Source organism: Pristis pectinata, chromosome 18, assembly GCF_009764475.1.
Source record: "Pristis pectinata isolate sPriPec2 chromosome 18, sPriPec2.1.pri, whole genome shotgun sequence".
Lineage (NCBI taxonomy): Eukaryota > Metazoa > Chordata > Chondrichthyes > Rhinopristiformes > Pristidae > Pristis > Pristis pectinata.
Genome location: NC_067422.1, coordinates 2,513,961 through 2,537,747, shown reverse-complemented (window position 1 = coordinate 2,537,747; position 23,787 = coordinate 2,513,961). Strand labels below are relative to the sequence as shown.

The 23,787-nt window shown below is 51.0% G+C and overlaps 1 protein-coding gene across 1 annotated transcript in view; it reads right to left on the bottom strand.

The window, feature by feature from the left end:
* ca10a (carbonic anhydrase Xa) overlaps positions 1 to 23,787 on the bottom strand; it is a 187,789-nt gene that overhangs the window by 68,407 nt on the left and 95,595 nt on the right. Inside the window, exon 3 of the mRNA XM_052033203.1 lies at positions 10,551 to 10,693. Within this exon, the coding sequence (XP_051889163.1) occupies positions 10,551 to 10,693 (143 nt within the window). The remainder of the gene's footprint in view (positions 1 to 10,550; positions 10,694 to 23,787) is intronic.

The following is a 23,787-nucleotide window of genomic DNA, read 5'->3' as shown; positions in this document are numbered from 1 at the left end:
AAACAACTTATTCATTGTTATCACATTGCTGTTTATGGGATCTTGCTCTGTGAAAGTTGGCTGCCATGTTCCTGTGTGCTACACTAACCTTCTGGGAAGCAGGTTTGTTGGCTGCAGATTCCCAGCAGCTGGGGAGGGTCATCACTTGGCTGAGAGGCTTCTGATGTGAGCACTGAAGGTAACTGAACCGGCAGAAGGATTGGATTGGATTGGATTGGAGCGGATTGGATTGGATTGGAGCGGATTGGATTGGATTGGATTGGATTGGAGCGGATTGGATTGGATTGGATTGGATTGGAGCGGGGGTGGGTGGTGGGAGGGCTAAAGAAATATCTTTTACACAGGGGGTGGTGGCAGTCTGGGATTGGTGGAGGTGTGGGATGGCAGGTCTTGGATTGGTCAAAGTCTGGGGCTGGTGGTCTGGGATCGGTGGAGGTCTGTGATTAATGGGGACTGGGATTGGTGGAGTTTTGTAATTGGTAGAAGATTTGGATTGGTAGAGGTCTGGGATTGGTGGAATCTGGGTTTGGTGGAGGACTGGGATTGGTGAAGGTCTGCGATTGGTGGAGGCAGAGGCCCTCGTCACCTTTAAATAAAAAATGGAGGTGTGATTGGATGACTGAGAGCTGGGAAGTTCCTTAATCCCCTCGACCCGCTGCACCACTGAATAAACTCAGGTCTGATCTGGGCTTGGCCTCAGCTCCACATGCTGTTACCCCAGAACCCCCGACTCCCCCGTAAACCAAAAACCTGCCCAGAATATAGTCAACGACTGGCCCGCGGCTCTGAGGTGGAGAATTACAAAGATTCTTCACCTTCTGGGAGAAGAAATTCCTCCTCGTCTCTCCCTCAAACTATGCCCCAGTTCTAGATACCCTCACTGGGGGTAACAACCTCTCAGCAACATTCCCCCACCCCCATCCACCCCCCTCACCGGGTCCGATGTGTTTCATTAGGGTCACCCCCATTCTGCCAAACTCCAATGAGCATCAGCCCAACCTGCTCAACGTACGTCAACCCCTCCGCCCCGGGAACCGGCCCAGTCAACCTTCCCGGCAGTGCAGATACATCCTTCCTCAACTATCGAGACCGTACCCAGCTAACAGGGACTGACGGCTGGAATGGCACCTCACGTCCTGCAAACCTCAATGACCTTTCTTTGCTTCTGACTTTAGCCCCACTGGTCCTGGTCTCGTTCTCCTTGGTTCTCTGGGAGAGGTGGGAGAGGCTGGGACTGTTTTCCCTGGAGTGGAGGAGGCCGAGGGGAGAGCTGAGAGAGGTATGTAAGATTATGAGAGGCACAGACAGGGTGGATAGTCAGAATCTTCTCCCCCTGGTAGGGGTATCAAACACAAAAGAGGGCAGAGGGTTACTTTGAGAGGAAGGAGAGTTAAAGAAGTAAATATTTTACACAGGGTGTGGGTTACATCTGGAGTGTGCTGCCAGACGAGGTGGTGAGATCAGATACAATAAGAGGCAGAGAAACAAAGGACTGCAGATGCTGGAATCCAGATGAAAAACACGATGATGCTGGAGGAACTCAGCAGGCCAGGCAGCATCCGTGGAGAGAAGCAGGCGGTCAACGTTTCGGGTCAGGACCCTTCTTCAGGACTGATGCTGCCTGGCCTGCTGAGTTCCTCCAGCATCTTGTGTTTTAGAATAAGAGGGATTTAGACACTTAAATAGACAAGGTAGAGAAGAAAACAGACCTAATGCAGGCAAATGGGATCAATATAGATGGGGAAAAGGGTTGGCATTACTGGATGGGCTGAAGGGCCTGTTTCTGTGCTCTACATGTCTCAGACTATATCTCCCTCTTCCTCAGTCCCTCCTTGTTCCAACTCCTCCCCATTAGAACAGTCTCTGTACCTAAATCGTTGGCTCAATCCACTTGGCCATCATGTTGTTTTATTTACCACATGTTTGCAACCACTTTCACCACTCACAAGACGTTTTCTTAAATCTAAGGCTCCGACTGCTGAGCAATTAATCACACGAAAGAATGGCACTGGAGTATTCTACATCCCATAATAGACATACCCACATCTACTGCCTACCAGGGGCAGTGTGGAATCATCTGTCACAGTGTAACTACACTCATGAGTCACTTATTTGGAATAACAGAGTTTGTTGTTGGGATTAAATTGAATATTCTGCAATTGAAAACAGATAAACAGGTTAATTCCCCAGACCTCCCAGTTCAATGACATTCCTTTGTGGGATGTGAGCTTTGCTGACAGGCGCTGAATCTGAGAGAAATTCACTGGAATGTGAAATGAAAACAGTAAACACTGCAAATCCTCAGCGGGCCAGGCAGCGTCTGCAGAGCAAACGTCACGTCCTCAGCGGCTGCAGTGTTTTGCTTTTGAATGATCAGTGTCAAAGAAGTCACAGGGACATACAGCACGGAAACAGGCCCTTGGCCCATTGTGTCCCAAGCCGACCATCGGCACCCATTTATGCCAATCCTACACTTCCCGCTGCCTTGGTGAAGCAGCCAACATAAACAAGGACCCCACCCACCCTGAACGTTCTCTCTTCTCCCCCCTCCCATCAGGCAGAAGATACAAAACCTTGAGAACACGTACCACCGGGCTCAAGGACAGCTTCTATCCCGCTGTTATCTTGAACGGACCTCTTGTGCAATAAAAATGAACTCTTGATCTACCTCATTTTGGCCCTTGCACATTATTTGTCTCCCTGTACTGCACTTTCTCTGTAAGTGGAACACTATATTCTGCATTCTGCTTTCCTTCTGTACTACCTCGATGTACTTGTGTACGGAATGATCTGTCCGGATGGCACGCAGACAAATGCTTTTCACTGTGTCTTGGTACATGTGACAATAAAAAGACAATTAACAACTACCCATTCTATTTTATTCTCCCCACATTCCTAAAACTCATCTTAAAACTTGTCATGTTGAGTCAGTGAGTCAGTGGACTGGTCCATGTTCAAAGACTCAGCTGCCAGCCTAGATGAGTATGTAACCACCGTCACAGACTTTATCAGCAAGTGTGTTGAGGGCTGTGTACTAAAGAGGACAATCTGGGTGTTCCCAAACCGGAAACCATGGGTGAACCGGGAGATCCACTCCCTACTGAAGTTGAGGACTGCTGCGCACAAATCTGGTGATCCTGACCTGTACGAGAAATTGAGATATGACCTTCGGAAAGCTATCAGGGACACCAAGAGACAATACTGACTCAAAATAGAGTCCCAGACCAGCCGTCAGTTATGGCAGGGCTTACATGCTATAACGGGCTACAAAATGAAGTCAGGCTGCATGGTTAACAACAGCGCATCCCTTCCTGATGAGCTTAACGCATTCTATACACGTTTTCAACAGAAGGGAAGTGGATTGTCACCACCCACCCTGACAGCCTCCAATGCAACTGAACCTGTGATCACCGCTGAGGACGTAAGATCAGTCTTCCGGAGAGTGAACACAAGGAACGCATCTGGCCCAGATGGTGTCCCTGGCCATGTGCTCAGATCTTGTGCTGATCAGCTGGCGGGAGTATTTGCAGACATATTTAACCTCTCCCTGCTTCAATCTCAGGTTCCCACCTGTTTTGAGAAGATCACTGTCATCCCAGTATCTGAGAAATGCAAGGTAACGTGTCTTAATGACTGCTGCCCGGTGGCTCTGACAGCCACCATCATGAAGTGCTTTGAGAGGTTGGTCATGGCACACATCAACTCCAGCCTACCAGACAATCTCAACCCACTGCAATTCGCCTACTGCTGAAACAGGTCAACAGCGGACACCATCTCCCTGGCGCTACACTCAGCTCTGGAGCATCTGGACAGTAAAGACACCTACATTAGACTGTTGTTTATTGACTACAGCTCTGCCTTTGATACTATAAGTTCAAGCAAACTCATCACAAAACTCTGATACTTGGGACTCAACACCTCCCTCTGCAACTGGATCCTTGACTTTCTGACCAACAGACCGCAATCAGTGAGGATAAGCAGCAATACCTCCGGCACGATTATTCTCAACACTGGTGCTCCACAAGGCTGCGTCTTCAGACCTCTACTCTACTCCCTATACACTCACGACTGTGTGGCCAGATTCTGCTCTAACTCCATCTACAAGTTTGCAGATGATACCACTGTAGTGGGCCGTATCTCAAATAACGATGAGTCGGAGTACAGGAAGGAAATAGAGAGCTTAGTGACATGGTGTCATGACAACAACCTTTCCCTCAATGTCAGCAAAACAAAATAGCTGGTCATTGACTTCACGAAGGGGGGAGGTGCACATGCTCCTGTTTACATCAATGGTGCTGAGGTCAAGAGGGTTGAGAGCTACAAGTTCCTGGGAGTGAACATCACAAACAGTCTGTCCTGGTCCAACCATGTAGATGCCACGGCCAAGGAAGCTCACCAGCGCCTCTACTTCCTCAGGAGGCTAAAGAAATTTGGCATGTCCCCTTTGACACTCACCAGCTTTTATCGATGCACCATAGAAAGCATCCTATCTGGATGCATCACGGCTTGGCACGGCAACTGCTCTGCCCAAGACCGCAAGAAATTGCAGAGAGTTGTGGACACAGCCCAGTGCATCACGGAAACCAGCCTCCCCTCCATGGACTCTGTCTATAGACCTCTCGCTGCCTTGGTAAAGCAGCCAGCATAATCAAAGACCTCATCCACTTGGGTCATTCTCTCTTCTCTCTTCTATCAGGTAGAAGATACAGGAGCCTGAGGGCATGTACCACCAGGCTCAAGTACAGCTTCTATCCCACTGTAATAAGACTATTGAATTGTTCCCTTATACGATGAGATGGACTATGACCTCATGATCTACCTTGTTGTGACCTTGCACCTTATTGCACTGCACTTTCTCTGTAGCTGTGACACTTTGTACTGTTAATGTTTTTTTACCTGTACTACCTCAATGCACTCTTTACTAACTCAATGTAACTGCACCGTGTAATGAATTGATCTGTACGATCGATATGCAAGACGAGTTTTTCACTGTACCTTGGTACAAGTGACAATAATAAACCAATGCCAATCGTCTAACTTTTCACAGTTCTGATCAAAGGCAGTGGACCTGAAACGTTGGCATTGTCTCCCCCTCTCCCTCTCCACGGACCCCGCCTGACCTGCTGACTATGTTCTGGTTTCATTCCCATGTTTATGTCCTGCCCTAAGAACTGCCCATTTCAGAGGGTGGTGAGGAGTGGTCCCATCACTGGGCTCTGTCACCTTGGAGAGGCAGATCAGGGCAGGAACGGTCAGATTAGGCCAGGACAGGCCAGGAGGGCAGATTTCCTCCAGAAACACATTGATGCAATCACGAAAAAGGCACACCAGCAGCTGTACTTCGTTGGGAGTTTGAGGAGATTCGGTACGTCACCAAAGACTCTTGTAAATTTCTACAGATGTACGGTGGAGAGCATTCTGACTGCTTGCATCACCGCCTGGTGTACAGAGGCTCCACTGCACAGGATCGCAAGAAGCTGCAGAGAGTTGTAGACTCAGCCAGCTCCATCACGGACACAACCCTCCCCACCATCGAGGACATCTTCAAGAGGCGGCGCCTCAAGAAGGCAGCGTCCATCACTAAGGAGCCTCACCGCCCGGGACATGCCCTCTTCTCGTTACTACCATCACGGAGGAGGTACAGGAGCCTGAAGACCCACACTCAACGATTCAGGAACAACTTCTTCCCCTCTGCCATCAGATTTCTTAACGGTCCACGAACCCATGAACACTACCTCATTATTCTTTTCTTCTTGTACTATTTATTTATTTTGTAATTTATAGTAATTTTATGTCTTTGCACTGTACTGCTGCCGCAAAACAACAAATTTCACGACATACAAGTCAGTGACATTAAACCGATCCTGATTGTGAAAGGACGCAGTGAACCAGCTGGGGTCTCCTGGTCACCAGTACCCAAACTAGCCGACCGTGGCAGATTTAACTCATGCTGTGGTGCCCTGCTGTGTTGTGGGCAGAGCCCAGACCTACAGTGGTGAACAGGTCCCACACTCACAGAGGCTAGCGCTCCACCTGGGTGTACAGTTAAAACCCGATGGACCCCAACCCAAGGCCGGTGGCTAGTAACTTTTCCCAGCTGGCCGGACTTTGGACACAAGTGTAACTGTCTCAAACCTACTATTGAACCAGATGTGAGTGAAGTGCCAAATGTTGCTCAGGGGCAGGGGATGGATGTGCTAACACACTGAACAAGGTGACCCAGGCCGGCATACCACAGAAATGTGGAAAATAGGAGCAGGCGTAGGCCACTCAGCCCATCGAGTCTGCCCCACCGTTCAATGGGATTAGGTTTGATCCTCCTGTGTTCTCCCCCTCGAGAATCCCACGGGTTCACCACCCTCTGAGTGAAGACCTTTCTCCCTGTCTCTGTCCTAAACCTCCTCCCAAGTAACCTGAGACTGTGACCCCTTAGAAAACCTACAGCACAATTCAGGCCCTTCGGCCCACAAAGCTGTGCCGAATATGTCTCTACCTTAGAAATTACTGGGCTTACCCATAGCCCTCTATCTTTCTTAGCTCCATGTACCTATCCAAAAGTCTCTTAAAAGACCCTATCGTATCTGCCTCCACCACCGTTGCCGGCAGCCCATTCAACACACTCACCACTCTCTGAGTAAAAAACTTACCCCTGACATCTCCTCTGTACCTACTCCCCAGCACCTTAAACCTATCGTAGAAGCTGCTCCAAATTCTTTACTTTCATGTGAGATAGCAAGCTAAAAATCTATCACAATAGTTCTGGAATTCTGAAGATGCAGCTCAGATTTTTCATTCACTTATCGGCTGTGAGTCTTTGACCAAACACGTTACCTGTGTTTCTTTCTCCACAGATGCCGCCTGATCTGCTGAGTGTTTCCTGCATTTTCTGTCTTTAATTCACATTTAGAGTCGAGCAATACAGCATGGATACCGGCCCTTCACCCAACCAGTCCATGCCAACCACGGTGCCCACACAGCTGGTCCCAATTTCCTGCATTTGGTCCATATCCCTCCAAGCCCCTCCCCTCCATGTACCTATCCAAGTGCTTCTTAAATGATCCTGTTGTACCTGCCTCACCCACTTCCTCTGGCAGCTCGTTCCATACACTCACCACCCTCTGTGTGAAAAAGTTGCCCCTCAGGTGCCTTTTAAATCTTTCCCCTCTCACCCTAAACCTATGCCCCCTAGTTTTGGATCCCCGACCCTGGGGAAAAGACTGTTACCGTCCACCTTATCTATGCCTCTCATAATTTTAAACACTTCTATAAGGTCTCCCCTCATTCTCCTACATTCCAAGGAATAAAGACCCAGACTGGCCAACCTCCCCCTCTAACTCAGGCCCTCGAGTCCTGGCAACATTCTCATAAATCTTTTCTGCGCTCTGTCCAGTTTAACCGCATCTTTCCTGAGACAACAGTGTCTGTAATAAGAGCACAGCATGCCACTCCTTTATCATCTGTCAATTGGTGACCAAAAATGTACACAGTACTCCCAGTGCAGCCTCACCAACGACTTGTACAACTGCAACATAATGTCCCAGCTCCTATACTCAGTGCCCTGACTGATGAAGGCCAGCGTGCTAAACACCTTTCTCACCACCCCGTCTACCTGTGACGCCGCTTTCAAAGTGCCAGCTTCCAGCTTCCAGTCTCACTGGGACATCCGGTACTGAACCTGTGTATTCTTCCTTTGTTCACCCCTCCCATCCTCCTCTCCCACCTGCTCCCATCTGCCTATCATCCCTTCCCCATCTGGTTCCGCCAGCCTCCTATCCAGCTCGGTACACACTGCTTCACACCAGCACTCTTTCTCAGATCCTGTGCTGATCAGCTGGCGGGAGTATTTGCAGATATTTTAAACCTCTCCCTGCTTCAATCTCAGGTTCCCACCTGTTTTAAGAAGACCACTATCATCCCAGTATCTGAGAAAAGCAAGGTAACGTGCCTCAATGACTACTGCCCGGTGGCTCTGACATCCACCATCATGAAGTGCTTTGAGAGGCTGGTCATAGCTCGCATCAACTGCAGCCTCCCAGACAATCTCGACCCACTGCAATTTGCCTATCGCTGAAACAGGTCAACAGCGGACACCATCTCCCTGGTGCTACACTCAGCTCTGGAGCAGCTGGACAGTAAAGACACCTATGTTAGACTGTTGTTTATTGACTACAGCTCTGCCTTCAATACTATAATTCCAAGCATATGTCACCAAACTCCGAGACCTAGGACTCAACACCTCCCTCTGTAACTGGATCCTTGATCTTCTAACCAACAGACCGCAATCAGTGAGGATAGGCAGCAATACCTCCGGCACGATTATTCTCAACAAGGCTGCGTCCTCAGCCCTCTACTCTACTCCCCATACTCTCAGGACTGTGTGGCCAGATTCTGCTCTAACTCCATCTGCAAGTTTGCAGATGATACCACTGTAGTGGGCCGTATCTCAAATAACGATGAGTCGGAGTACAGGAAAGAGATAGAGAGCTTAGTGACATGGTGTCATGACAACAACCTTTCCCTCAATGCCAACAAAACAAAAGAGCTGGTCATTGACTTCACGAAGGGGGGAGGTGCACATGCTCCTGTTTACATCAATGGTGCTGAGGTCAAGAGGGTTGAGAGCTACAAGTTCCTGGGAGTGAACATCACCAACAGCCTGTCCTGGTCAAATCACGTAGACGCCACGGCCAAGAAAGCTCACCAGCGCCTCTACTTCCTCAGGAGGCGAAAGAAATTTGGCATGTCCCCTTTGACACTCACCAACTTTTATCGACGCACCATAGAAAGCATCCTATCTGGATGCATCACGGCTCGGTACAGCAACTGCTCTGCCCAGGACCACAAGAAACTGCAGAGAGTTGTGGACACAGCCCAGCGCATCACAGAAACCAGCCTCCCCTCCATGGACTCTGTCTATACTTTTTGCTGTCTTGGTAAAGCAGCCAACATAATCAAAGACCCCTCCCACCCCGGACATTCTCTCTTCTCTCCTCTCCCCTCAGGCAGAAGATACAAAAGCCTGAAAGCACGTACCACCAGGCTCAAGGACAGCTTCTATCCCGCTGATATAAGACTATTGAACAGCCTGCTAGTACGCTAAGATGGACTCTTGACCTCACAATCTACCTCGTTATGATCTTGCACCTTATTGTCTGCCTGCACTGCACTTTCTCTGTAGCTGTGACACTTTACTCTGCATTCTGTTATTGTTTTACCCTGTACTACCTCAATGCACCGTGTAATGAATTGATCTGTACGATCGGTATGCAAGACAAGTTTTTCACTGAACCTCGGTACAAGTGACAATGAGAAACCAATTCCAGTGCCAATTCCCTCTCAGTCCTGATGCCAGTGCTCAACCTGAAATGTCGACCTACACCTTTTGCCTCCACAGATGCTGCTTGACCTGCTAAGTTCTTCCATTGTTCTGCTTTTGATCTAGATTCCAGCGTCTACAGTGTCTTTTGTCTTCATACTTGGATCCAATTAGCCTGCTTGGCTTGGATCCCACGTACCTTCACCTTCTGGACCAGCCTACCATGCGGGACCTTGTCAAAGGTCTTGCTGAGGGCGACGTAGACAACGTCTACCACCCTGCCCTCATCGTTCTTCTTCGTTTTTGACCCTCCTCAGTCAAATTAGTGAGGCAGGATTGTCCTCACACAAAGCCACGCTGGCTGTCCATGATCAGCCCCTGCCTTTCCAAATGGATGCAAGTCCTGTCCCTCAGGATTTTGTCCAATAACTTCCCTACCACTTATGGAAGGCTCACCGGACTATGGTTACTTGGTTTATTCCTGCTGCTCTTCTTAAATAAGGGAACAACATTAGCTCTCCTCCAGTTTTCTGGCACCTCTGCTGTGTCTAACAGAAGGACAAAGATCTCCATCAGTGTGCCACCTAACTCCTCCTTTGCTTCTGGGATAGATCTCAACCAACCCTGGGGATTTATCAACGTTCATGTCTTCCGAGACATCTAACACCTCCACCTTCTTAATACCGACCTGCCCCAGGTTAATCATCTACCCCTCTCTGAACTCACTCTCCTCCACGCCCTTCTCCTTGGTGAATACAGACGAGAAGTATTCACTTGGGACCTGGTGGCCCTGATTAAGATCTGGAAGGCCTCTTTGCCCAGAGCCTTTCGGGGACTAAAAGACCTGATTCAGGCCACGCTGACCCCAGGCTCAATCCCCTCAGCTCGACCAGTGCTGCTTTCCCTGCTTCAGTCCGTAAGCCACCATGGGACATTCCTTGAGGAACTGCCTGAAGCCTTGGAAGGAGATTGCATGAGCAGTTAATGTCAGTTGGAGCAGGTTTTCTCCAGAGTCGGAGGGGTGGTCCCATCACACAGGTGGGGGGTGTTTCTCTGCGGGCGATCATTGGTTAGTGAGGAGGGGACCTCTGAGTAACATGAGGTGTGAGCTCACATCTCCACCAAATGTCTGCCACCCTCCTGTTCCAAAGTGAGAAGCAGGACTCAGCCCGCAGTCCGCGAAAGACCCGAACCGAGAGTGTGTGGAGGGAGGGGGCCACAGCCGTGAACCTACCTTCCGCCCTGATGTGTTGATGTGCAGCGGAGTGAGGAAGGGGTCGAAGATCATGTGGGTGGTCTCAATGTTGATGGGAGACTGTCTCTTCCCCACAGAACACAGATTCCAGGCTGAGTTCACCAAACCCCAGAACGAGGGAACTGTTGAAACAGAAATAACAGGCATGGTGGTCAGAACCGATTCAAACAAGGTTAGACAGAGTACAAACCCAAGGAGTCAGGAGGAGGACATTTGGCCCTTCAGGTGTGTGCTAGCTCCTAGGACCAGCTTCCAACCCATCCCACTGGCCCTGCCATGGCAGCGTCCCCTGTTGAGTGTGGTCAGTAACATCGTGGGGAGTCACAGTTCAGCCCAGAACACAAAAGCAGGCAGGTGACATGGAAGTCTGGCTGCTTTTGCTAAATTCGTAAATTGGTTTATTATTGTCACTTGTACCAAGGTACAGTGAAAAACTTGTCTTGCATACCGATCGTACAGGTCAATTCATTACACAGTGCATTGAGGTAGTACAGGTAAAACAATAACAGAATGCAGAGTAAAGTGTTACAGTTACAGAGAAAGTGCAGTGCAGGCAGACAATAAGGTGCAAGGTCATAACGAGGTAGATTGTGAGGTCAAGAGTCCATCTTATTGTGCTAGGGAACCGTTCAATAGTCTTATAACAGCGGGATAGGAGCTGTCCTTGAGCCTGGTGGTACGTGCTTTCAGGCTTTTGTATCTTCTGCCAGATGGGAGGGGGGGAGAAGAGAGAATGTCCGGGGTGGGTGGGGTCTTTGATTATGTTGGCTGCTTTACCGAGGCAGTGAGAAGTATAGACAGAGTCCATGGAGGGGAGGCTGGTTTCTGTGATGTGCTGAGCTGTGTCCACAACTCTCTGCAGTTTCTTGCTGTCCTGGCACAGAGCAGTTGCCGTACCAAGCCGTGATGCATCCGGATAGGAAGCTTTGGGCACATTCCAGCCTTCTGGGACTCAGTATTGAATTCTACACCTTCAGGTAATTTGATTTTTCAGTCATCGAGGCGCTCAGCTTGTTTGTTGTTTTTCTAATCCCTTCTTCTCTCTGGGCTTGAAGGACGAGCCCAGCCTGACCTGCCGGGCACGAATCCCGCTCTGCATTTCACAGCTCCTACATTCTATTGTCTCTGTTCTCACTCTGCAACTGCTCTCGGTCACTCACTGACCAGGTCACCTTGTTTACAGCTTACCCCCATGGTTATGCCAGTTTTACTCTGTCAGAGACACACCCCTCTCCCCCACCCTCCCTACAGCTTGACGAATTTAGAACATAGAACAGTACAGCACAGGAACAGGCCCTTCGGCCCACAATGTTGTGCTGAACTAATTAAACTGATGACACTTAATCCCTTCAATCTCCCTGCACCTTAATGACCGACTGTGCAGTACTGTACATGTACAGGATCAGCACTAATATACAGACTGTGCAGTACGGTACATGTACAGGACTGACACTAATACACAAATCGACTGTACAGTACTGTACATGTACGGGACCAACAGTAGTACACAGACCGACTGTGCAGTACTGTACATGTACACAATTCGGACTGATACAAGCATCGGCTGTGCATTACTGCACATATACAGAGCTCACACTAATGTGTACATGGGTTGTACAGGACTGTGCATATATAGGACAGACACTGACACACATAGATGTACAGGTGTGTACATATACAGGAGGGGGGGAGCATTCACCATTGCTGAGTCTGTGTATGGCATGTGTCAGAGGATTAGGTCACACTGCTGTCTGTGGACCCGGTGTGGTGGTCAAACACGGCCAGGGTAAACTGCCCCAGGTACTGCCCCTGTGGTCATCACCTGATGCTCCAGGCTGGGACAAGAGTGCTGCAGTTATTCCCCCGCAGCGCGGTGAGCTGTCAGTGACCACGGGGTGGGCTCTGGGGGACCAAGTCAGACCCGCAGACAGCACCAAACATCCCAGGGCAGCGCTACGGAGGGCTGGCGGCTGTGTTCCTGAACTCATCACCACAGGGGTAACGGAGACTGCGGCCGTGGGATCTGGAACAGGCAGCCCACCCCCTGGTGTGGACCCTCCTCACCCCGGTGTGGCTCCCCCCTCAGCCCCGTCTGGTTCCCCCCCCCACCTCCCCCAACACATGCACCCCTCCACCAAGTCTCCTTCTCCCTCGTTCAACTCCTCCCCCGACCTAGTTCCACCCCCACCACCTCCGGCCCCCCAGCCCCCATCAGACACCAGCACTCGTCCCTCCCTCATCAGTCCCGACACCGCTCCCGGCCGGAACTATCGACCACAGATGCTGCTCGGACCCGGTTCTCCCGGTGTCCCATTGTTTTATAAACCAGGGGCCACGAGGCAGCTCACACCACCGACCTCACATCACCTCCCCTCCCCACCCCTCCCCTCCCCTCACCTCCCCAACCCCCACCTCCCCTCCCCACCCCCCACCTTCCATCCCCTCACCACCCCTCCGTCCCCTTCCCACCCCTCAACTCAACCTCCCCACCCCTCACCTCCCCTCCCCTCCCCTCCCCTCACCTCCCCACACCTCACCTCCCCTCCCCTCCCCACCCCTCACCTCACCTCCCCTCCCCTCCCCACCCCTCACCTCCCCAACCCCCACCTCCCCTCCCCACCCCCCACCTTCCATCCCCTCACCACCCCTCCGTCCCCTTCCCACCCCTCAACTCACCCTCCCCACCCCTCACCTCCCCTCCCCTCCCCTCCCCACACCTCACCTCCCCACACCTCACCTCCCCTCCCCTCCCCACCCCTCACCTCCCCTCCCCTCACCTCCCCACACCTCACCTACCCTCCCCTCCCCACCCCTCACCTCCCCAACCCCCACCTCCCCTCCCCACCCCCCACCTTCCATCCCCTCACCACCCCTCCGTCCCCTTCCCACCCCTCAACTCACCCTCCCCACCCCTCACCTCCCCTCCCCTCCCCTCCCCGCACACACCTCCCCACCCCTCCCCTCCCCACACCTCACCTCCCCTCCCCTCCCCTCACCTTCCCACCCCTCACCTCCCCTCCCCTCCCCTCCCCACACCTCACCTCCCCTCCCCACCCCTCACCTTCCATCCCCTCACCACCCCTCCGTCCCCTTCCCACCCCTCAACTCACCCTCCCCCCCCCTCCCCTCCCCTCCCCTCCCCTCCCCACACCTCACCTCCCCTCCCCACCCCCCACCTCCTCTCCCCCTCACCTCCCCACCCCACCCCTCACCTCACTCCTCACCTCCCCACCCCTCACTCCCCTGCTCTCATCCCTCCCCCCACCTCCCCCTCACCTCCCCTCCCCCACCTCCCATCCCCTCACCTCCCCTCCCCACCCCTCCCCACCCATCCCTGACCTCCCACCCCTCACTCCCCTCCTCTCATCCCTCACCTCACCTCCCCACTCCTCCCCTCCCCACTCCTCCCCTCACCCCTCACCTCAACTCTCCATCCCTCTCGACCCCTCCCCAACCCTCCCCTCACCCCTCACCCACCCCCTATTGCCACTATCATACCTGCTTCCACCCCCACCCCTGGCAGCACGTTCCAGGCACCCACCGCTCTCTGTGGAAAAAACCTGCCCCACACATCTCCTTTAAACTTCCCCCTCTCACCTTAAACCTCTGCCCTCTAGAATTTGACATTTCCACCCTGGGAAAACGACTCTGACTACTTAACCTGTCTGTATCTCTGATAATCTTATAAACCTCTATCAGGTCTCCCCTCAGCCTCCGATGCTCAAGAGAAAACAACCCAAGTCTGTCCAACCTCTCCTTATAGCTAATACTCGCTGATCACGGGACTGAGGAACTGTGCAGCAATGTACAACACAGGACTGAGGGACTGTGCACTGATGTACAACACAGGACTGAAGGACTGTGCCCTGATGTACAACACAGGACCGAGGAACCATGCAGCCATGTACAACACAGGACCGAGGGACTGTGCACTGATGTACAACACAGGACTGAGGGACTGTGCACTGATGTACAACACAGGACTGAGGGACTGTGCAGTGATGTACAACACAGGACCGAGGAACTGTGCATGGATATACAACACGGGACTGTGCATGGATATTTATAACATGAAACAGGCTCTCGTCCAAAACTGTCTCCTCACTGAAAGCATCTTTAAGCTCTAATTGTTCTGTTCAAATAAACGCCTCCTGATAAATCAGAGTTTGTGGCTGTTGAGGGATCTCTGAAATTAAATATAAATGCAGCCTATTTTTAAAGATACTTTGAACAAGTCAGACTCAGCTGAAACGACAAGAGGCATCGACGATATGTTACAATCTGAGTTCTGTTCGACGACGCTGTCTCTGGTCTTACCACGGTCGGGGGTGACTGCTCTCAGTGAACGACACCGCGGCATGATCAGACCTCCTTCCCCCAGGACCGGGATTCACACTCGGCGAGGAAATGGGACTGGGATTTGCCCCACTGTACAACAGGAAGGGTCACATTTGGGAAGCGGGAGACTGCAGATGCTGGAACATGGAGCAACAAACAATCTGCTGGAGGAACTCAGTGGGTCAGGGCAGCGTCTGTGGGGGGAAATAAACAGTCGGCGTTCCGGGATGAGACCCTTCATCTGGACTGCTAAATGGAGGTGAGAGGTGGAGGTGACCAAGGGCTGAAGATGATGCAATTTGACAGGAGAGGACGGTGGAGCCTGGAATAGAGGGAGGGAGGTGGGGAGGGGACTGGTGGGAGGGGTGTGTGGGCGAGGGGCAGATGAAGTAGGGGGGGTGCAGGAGGCACTGGGTGGATCAGGAGGGAGAGGGGAGAGAGGGGAAGCAGGTGACCAGATGTTGGGGAATTCGGTGTTGCTGCCGTCAGGGTGAAGGATGCAGTCCCGACGAAGGGTCTCGGGCCGAGATGTCCACTGTCCATCTCCCTCCACAGATGCTGCCCGACCCACTGAGTTCCTCCAGCACCTTGTGTGAGGGTCACAATCCGCATGGTCCCATTGGGATTCCGGCCAATGGAACAATCCCAATGGCGTGCATTTGGCCAGTTGGAATTCTATTCAGATGAGTGAACTGGAGGGCTTTGATCTGTTGGGATTTGTTGGGATGTAAATGGTCTGCTGCGCTTGGCTCAGTGTGCCTTCAGTTCCGTGGCTGTGGAGGGTGTTTACGGACGACAAACTGCAGTGTGGCCTGTCACCGCGCTCCGTAAACACTCCCTGATTTACTGGCACACTCCTGTTGTCCTGGCTCACCCCAGACACCATCAATCAGCTCTTAATATTTACTGAGAGCCACGGACAGAGCAGTGTAGACACACTGCCTGGATGTACTCCCTCCCTAACGAGCTCAGTGTCAGGCAGAACGATTGCAAAGGCGTCCAAGGGACCTGGTGTGGTATAGCGTTCTCTCCACATGAGCTGCTGGTACCTCCGAGGTAGGTCCACATACACACGTGTAACATGGTCTTGTTCCCGAGCAGCAGGGCTCTGCGGGCAGTTCCAGGGTGGGGCATTGGTTAGCTTCACCTCGTCCTTGGCTGGCTCTGCTCACACACTCACCCTGAGGCAGTGGCCTCCACAGGCACATCCTGAGGACAAGCAGTCAATCCGTCTGGGTGTGTGGGGGAGCTGTGAGGGACTCGGTCCTCAGGTCGAGACCAGGTGGGTAAAGAACCTGATAGCTTGATTTACCCGCTCCTGGGATATGGTTGCAGGCAAGTCCCTGGATAGTGTAGCGGTTAGCGTGACGCTATTACAGCGCCAGCGACCTGGGTTCAATTCCGGCCGCTGTCTGTAAGGAGTCTGTACGTTCTCCCTGTGTCTGCATGGGTTTCCTCTGGGTGCTCCGGTTTCCTCCTACATTCCAAAGACGTATGGGTTAGGAAGTTGTGGGCATGCTATGTTGGGTCACTGGCGCTGTAATAGCGTTGCGCTAACTGCTACACTGCCATGCCTACCCTATATAAGAAGGTGCTGAGATCCGGGAGCTGGCAGCCCAGAGACGGGGAATGAAGGAGTTTCCCGACCACATTGGACGATGTCAGCGCACAGCAGGGCTCACAGCAGCAACCAGACCAAACCACAGAAAGACACCGACTGCCGCAAACATCAGAAATTATGACAGGCGCGGAGAGGGGAGATCGTCAGGATCTATTCCCCAGGGCGGGAATGTCAAATTCTAGAGGGCAGAGGTTTAAGGTGAGAGGGGGAAAGTTTAAAGGAGATGTGTGAGGCAAGTATTTTCCACAGAGAGTGGTGGGTGCCTGGAACGGGCTGCCGGGGGACATGGTGGAGGCAGGTATGACAGTGGTGTTTATGAGGCATTTAGGCAGATACGTGAACAGGCAGGGAACAGAGGGACACGGATTGTGTGCAGGCAGATGGGATCAGTTAGATTGGCATCATGGCCAGCACAGACACGGTGGGCCGAAGGGCCTGTTCCTGTGCTGTATTGTTCTGTGTTCTATTTCAGCCACATGCCCTCTCCCCTGACTGACGACCATAGTTAACGTCAGTGTTTGACCTGTGATCCAGTCCCTACATGATAGAGAAATGGGGGGCGATGTGGGAGGGAAGGGTTAGATAGATCTTAGAGCAGGATAAAATGTCAGCACAACATTGTGGGCCGAAGGGCCTGTACTGTGCTGTAATGTTCTATGTTCAATGAGCACTCTGCGATGTTACACAAAGACTGACCACCCGTTGCATATAAAATCGACATTAAACCACAATTCCATCTGCTTCTTGGGAGGAGAGAACTGTCCACAGGCCACTATTCAACGAGCAATGGAGACTCAGCCAGCATCACTGAAAAACCCATCATTTTGTTGTATGCCGCTGCTGTGTGGGAGCTTGCTGTGCACAAACCAACAGTGACTTCCTATTAAAAATATTTCATTGGGTGTGGAGTGCTTTGGGATGTCCTGAGGTTGTGACAGCTAAAGAAGTCACAACGCTCTTTCCTCTTTATATATGGGGGTCTGTGTGTGTGTGTGTTGTGTGTATATTGGTGTGTGTCTGTGTGTTGGTGTGTGTGTGTGTTGGTGTGTGTGTGTGTGTTGGTGAGTGTGTGTGTTGGTGTGTGTGTGTGTTCGTGTGTGTGTGTGTGTGTGTTGGTGTGTGTGTGTGTTGGTGTGTGTGTGTTGGTGTGTGTGTGTGTGTGTTGGTGTGTGTGTGTGTTGGTGTGTGTGTGTTGGTGTGTGTGTGTGTTGGTGTGTGTGTTGGTGTGTGTGTGTTGGTGTGTGTGTGTGTGTGTGTGTTGGTGTTGTATGTTGGTGTGAGTGTGTGTGTTGGTGCAGAAGGCCACTCGGCCCTTTAATCCTGTCCCGTCATTCAATCTGATGGTGGCTGATCTGTGATGGCCCCTCATCACCCCTCCATTCCTCGTCTGTTAAATCTTTATCCACCTCCACTTTGAGCACTTCTAATGACCCACTTTCCACCTCCCTCGGTGGGGGGGGAAGGGGGCAGAGAGTCCCAGAGGTTTAACACCCTCTGCCAGAAGGTTCTCCGTACCTCAGTTTTAAATGTCCGCCCCTTCTCTGGCTATGTGCCGTGTTTGAGACTCTCCCAAAGCATTGGTCACGTTTATACAGCAGCAAACCCCACAAAAGACTGGAGATTGGTAACAAACTGATCACAGCAGTACAAATGAAACTATTTAAGGAACATCAGCTCCCTCACTAACCCCTAGCAGACCTAGATGAGGGGCCTTGATTCAGGGGCATGAGTTCGAATCCCGGTGTGGGTGTGCTCTCCTTCCACTGTGCCAGCTACCCAGGGTGTGATGGACTCCCATCTCTGCTCGGGGAACAGGAGTCCCAAAGGCTGGCAGCCCAGGGCTGGGGAGGGGAATTGGGGGAGGGGGGAGGAGATCCACTGTAAGACGCTGATTGAAGCAGGGAGGAGGATCTGCTGTGAAGATCAGTGAGCAGGACAAGGGGGAGGTGAGAAGCCTACAACAGACCCTGGCAGCAGACAGTCAGTGCAGGGGCTGGGAAGAACGACACCACTGTGTCAGGAAGGGTTGGAGCCAAACAGGGCAAAATGAAAAGTACTTTATCACAATGTGAGCAGCATTCCCCACAAGATAGACACAATTGTGGTGCAAATGGAGATAAATGGGTTTGAAATGGTTCCAGAGAAATGGTTGCAAGTATCAGAGAGTCATTCAGCACAGAAACAGGCCCTTCGGCCCACCAAGTCTGTGCCGACCATCGTGCCTACCTACACCAATCCCACCTGCCTGCATTAATTCCGTCTCCCTCTGTGTCCTGCTCACTCAAGCACCTGTCCAGACGCCTCTTAAATGTTGTTCCTGTTCCTGCCTCCACCACCCCCTCTGGCAGCTCGTTCCATCGAGTCACACAGCACGGAAACAGGCTCTTTGGCCCAACTCGTCCACGCCGACCAAGTTGCCTACCTGAGCTAGTCCCGTTTCCCTGAGTTTGGCCCATATCCCTCTAAACCTTTCCCATTCATGGACCTGTCCAAATGTCTTTCGAACATTGTAACTGTACCTGCCTCTGCCGCTTCCTCTGGCAGCTCGTTCCACACACCCACCAACCTCTGTGTGAAACAGTTGCCCCTCAGGTCCCCTGTAAATCTTCCCCCTTTTACCCTAAACCTGTGCCCTGTAGTGTTAGACTCCCCTACCCTGGGGAAAAGACTGTGATCGTCCACCTTATCTACGTCCCTCATGGTTTTCTAAACCTCTATAAGGTCAGCCTGACACATTGCAGGGAAAACAATCTCAGCCGATCCAGTCTCTCCTTGTAACGCAAGCCCTCCTGTCCCGGCAACATCCTGGTGGATCATTTCTGCCCCCTCTCCAGCTCAATGACATCCTGTGGTGTGGTGACCGGAACTGCACACAATACCCCAGGTGGAGTGTAGGTGAACAAATGTTGGGGGTTAAGAACTCGAGGGTCTGAGACAAAAAGTTGGAAGAACTGAATAAATGAGTTGGGGGGGAATTACTCTGAAAGTAAAGGAGGTGGTAGGGGCCATGGAGAGGGAGGATCACAGAAGTGGAACCCATTCAATCCGCACCCCATCCGCCGCCCCCCCCAAACACCCCCTCCCTCCACCAATGGCACACAGTGGCTGCAGTGTGCACCGTCTACACAACACACTGTGGTTACTCACCCGGTTACTCCGACAGCCCCTCCCACACCCGCCCCCTCTCTCACTGAGAGGGACAGGGGCAGCAGGGGCAGGGAACAACATTGTGGGGGTAACAAAGACGAAAGGGCATGGGTTTACGGTGAGAGGAGGGTGTTTTACAGGGGATCTGAGGGGAATGATTATTACGCAGAGAGCGGTTGATATCTGGAACTCACAACCAGAGCAGGAGGTGCAATCAGGTACGATCACTAGTTGTTGGAGATATTTAGACAGACACAGAGATAGGCAGAGTAGAGAAGGATATGTCCCAATGCGGGCAATTGGGATCAGTGCAGATGGACAGAAAGGCTGGCATGGACGTGGTGGGCCAAAGGGCCTGTTTCTGTGCTGTACCACTCCATCTATGACTCTTATCAGCACAACCTGAAGCTGCCCCTCACATCACACACCATCCTGACCTGGAAGTATATTCTTCATTGTTACTGGGCCTGAGGTCTCCAGCGGTTGAAAGCCACTCACCACCACCTTCTCTGGGCCAACGACGAAGGGCAATGAACAGTGGTGAGGGCAGAGTTGCCCTCACCCGCATCCACACCCCAGGAAACGAATAAATACAGGAAACTAGAACGAGTGGAGGTAAGAAATGACTGGGCTGTCTCTAGTGGGTGGTTAACAGGGCTCCAACCAGTAGCAGCACAGTTGGGGAAGGGCACTGATCAAAGGGAACGATAACCTGTTGTACAGTAAATGGCAGGACCCACTGATGTACAGAGGGATCTTGGGGTGCAAGTCCACAGCTCCCTGAAAGAGGCAACACAAGTAGATAGTGTAATAAAGAAGGCGTTTAGTTTAGTTTATTATCGGATGCACAGGTGCAATGAAAATCTTGGGACAATGAATGTAAGAGTAGGGGAGTCATTTTGCAGCTGTATAGTTAGACCACGTTTGGAGTGTTGTGTGCCACATTATAGGAGGGACACGGAGGCTTCAGAGAGGGTGCAGAAGGGGGTTTACCGGGTCCGCGCTGCCTGGATTAGAGGGTATGAGCTATAAGGAGAGTTTGGACAAACTTGGATTGTTCTCTCTGGAGCGTCGGAGGCTGAGGGCAGACCTACCAGGTCCTCCGACGCTGCAGAGAAAACAATCCAAGTTTAGAATTTTTATAAACTTCTATCAGATAAAAATTCTGAGAGGCATAGATAGGATCGACAGTCAGAGTCTGTTTCCCAGGATGGAAGGGTCAAATACTGGAGGGCAGACGTTTAAGGTGAGGGGGGAAAGCTTAAAGGAGATTTACAAGGTGAGTTCTTTTCCACACAGAGTGGTGGGTACCTGGAACGAGCTGCCAGGGGAGGTGGTGGAAGCAGATACAACAGCAACGTTTAAGAGGTATTTAGACAGACACATGAACAGGCAGGGAATGGAGGGATACGGACTATGTGCAGGCAGATGGGATCAGTTTTACAGAGCTTTAGTGACATGCAGAGGAGATTTACCAGGATGCTGCCTGGATTGGAGAGCATGTCTTCTGAGGACAGGTTGAGCGAGCTGGAGCTTTTCTCTTTAGAGAGAAGGAGGATGAGAGGGGACTTGATAGAGGTGTACAAGATGATAAGAGGCATAGATCGAGTGGACAGTCAGAGACTTTTCCCCAGGGCGACAATGGCTAACACGAGGGGACATAATTTTAAGGTGATTGGAGGAAGGTATAAGGGGGATGTCAGGGGTAAGTTTTTTACACAGAGAGTGGTGGGTGTGTGGAACGCACTGCCTGCAGAGGTTGTGGGGGCAGATACATTAGGGACATTTAGATAGCCGCATGAATGATAGAGAAATGGAGGGCTATGTGGGAGGGAAGGGTTAGATAGATCTTAGAGCAGGATAAAATGTCGGCACAACGTTGTGGGCCGAAGGGCCTGTACTGTGCTGTAGTGTTCTATGTTCTGTGTTCTAATTTAAACTTGCATCATGTTTAGCCCACAGAAGGGCCTGTTCCTGTGCTGTACTGTTCTATGTTCCAAGGGAATGGAATGGTCCTCAGGACTTCAGTTTTCATACAGACTTGGAGTGTCTGTCCGATACGGGTGGTCCAGGGGATTTCACAGAAAGGCGTTTGAACAATGAACAAAACTAGGGAACAGATTCTTGTAGATCTAGTCTTATGTGGTGGGATGCAGTTAATTAGTAAACCTAAAGTACATGTTCCTCTGGGCAAGGAGTTCCACATGGAGGTTGATGGTGATACTCTAAAATTCAAACCAGAATCTTAAACTTAAATAAAGTCAACGACATGGATATGAGATTTGAGTTGGCTGAGATGGACTGGGTAATTAGTTAAAAGGTAGAATGTTGGATAAAGAATAGAATACACCTAAAAAGCTAAAACCCCCCGACAAAGGTACATTCCATTTAGAAGTAAAAGCTCAAAAGGAAAAGGATTCCATGTGACTGGCAAGGGATTGGATTAAAAGGAGATTTATAATGTTATAAAGAAGAAAAATAAGCCTGAGGATTGGGAGGATTAAAAACAAACAGAGGATGATGACAAAAAGTGAAGACTAAACCATAACAAGCAAGAAATATCGGAACAGATTGCTGCTTCGATAAGTGTACAAGGAAGAGATAATGAAAGTAAGTGTGGGTTCCTGGGAGGCCACCAGAGAACGTGTGACGGTGAATAACAAAATGGCAGAGGCGGTAAACAACGCTTCTCATCCCTTCAGGGGATCGCGTGTGTGGTGGACGAGACGGATGCGATTCTGGTGTGAAGTGTCGTGCGTTTTGCGGTTGCGGGTGTAGTGTTGTGCGGGTATTGGTTTCGGCCAGGTTGTGTCTTCTGTACTAGATGTAGCGTGTTTGCTGTTGGTCGTTTTTGTAGTGTTTTTTAACGAATAAACGTTTTGTACAAAAAAAAACAATGCTTCTCATCTGTCTTCTCAGAAGATGCTCTTGCAGAGGCTTAAGGTGAGAGGGGAGGGATTTAATAGGAATCTGAGGGGCAACTTTTTCACCCAGAGAGTGGTCAGTATATGGAACGAGCTGCCAGAGGAAGTGGGTGAGGCAGGTACATTAACCACATTTAAAAGGTACTTGGACAGGTCCATGGATAGGAAAGGTTTAGAGGGATATGGGCCAAACGTGGGCATCTTGGTCAGCATGGGCCAGTTGGGCTGAAGGGCCTGTTTTGTGCTGTATGACTCCAGGACTCAATGAGGACACGATAAACATTCCCGAAACAGGGTCTGGAAGACTAATGAACTTCGAGGAACTGATATCAGTGAAGAAAATTACTGGAAATGCCCGCCATTCCCTGGAGCTGATGGCCCCTGTCCCAAACTTCCTAAAGCAGGGGCTGTGGAGATGGTGGCTGGCACTGCCCCAAATTCCCTGGAATTCGGAGAAAGGAGGGAGAGAGAGATCAGGGAACTGCAGGCGAGCAAGCCTGACATCAGCGGTAGGGAGAATGCTGGAGTACAGTGCACCATAATTAAAGCACGGTCAGGCAGAGCAAATACGGGAATTAGTATCTGACCCATTTATTAGAGTTTTTTGAGGATGTAACTGGCAGGGTAGATATAGGAGAACCAGTAGATGTAGCGTACAGGCCGTCTCCAGGTTATGAATGGTATAGACATCCTCAAGTTGATTTTGTCCATGGAGGAAAATACACAGAATCACTGGATCCAGGAACCTCCAGTGTGCAATAAATGGTGTTGGTGAGGGACAATTCACATGAACATTTATTTATTGCTCTCCCCAGTGGTACAGGGTGAATGTCCCACGCTCAATGGTTGGTCTCAATGGGCTTGAAGTCTCAGTGGCTGTTACTTTGTTCAATAGAGTATCGTTGCACAAGTACCAATAGAAGTGATTACTTGTCAATTTCCAAAGCAACTCTCTCAAGTGACCTCTCGTGGTGAAACTGGAAGCCTGTGTTCTTGAGAAACAGTGGTGCCTGATTACTGCGGGGACGTTACATGGAAACAGGTTGTTTTTAATTCAAGACTGATTCTTGTTTGAAATTAATATTTATCGAACTCATTTTTACGTACGGGGTGTCCATAAAGTCAGGTGTTTGTAACCCAGGGAGGGTCTGAATTTATATCTTCAACAGCATTCAACATGATGCCA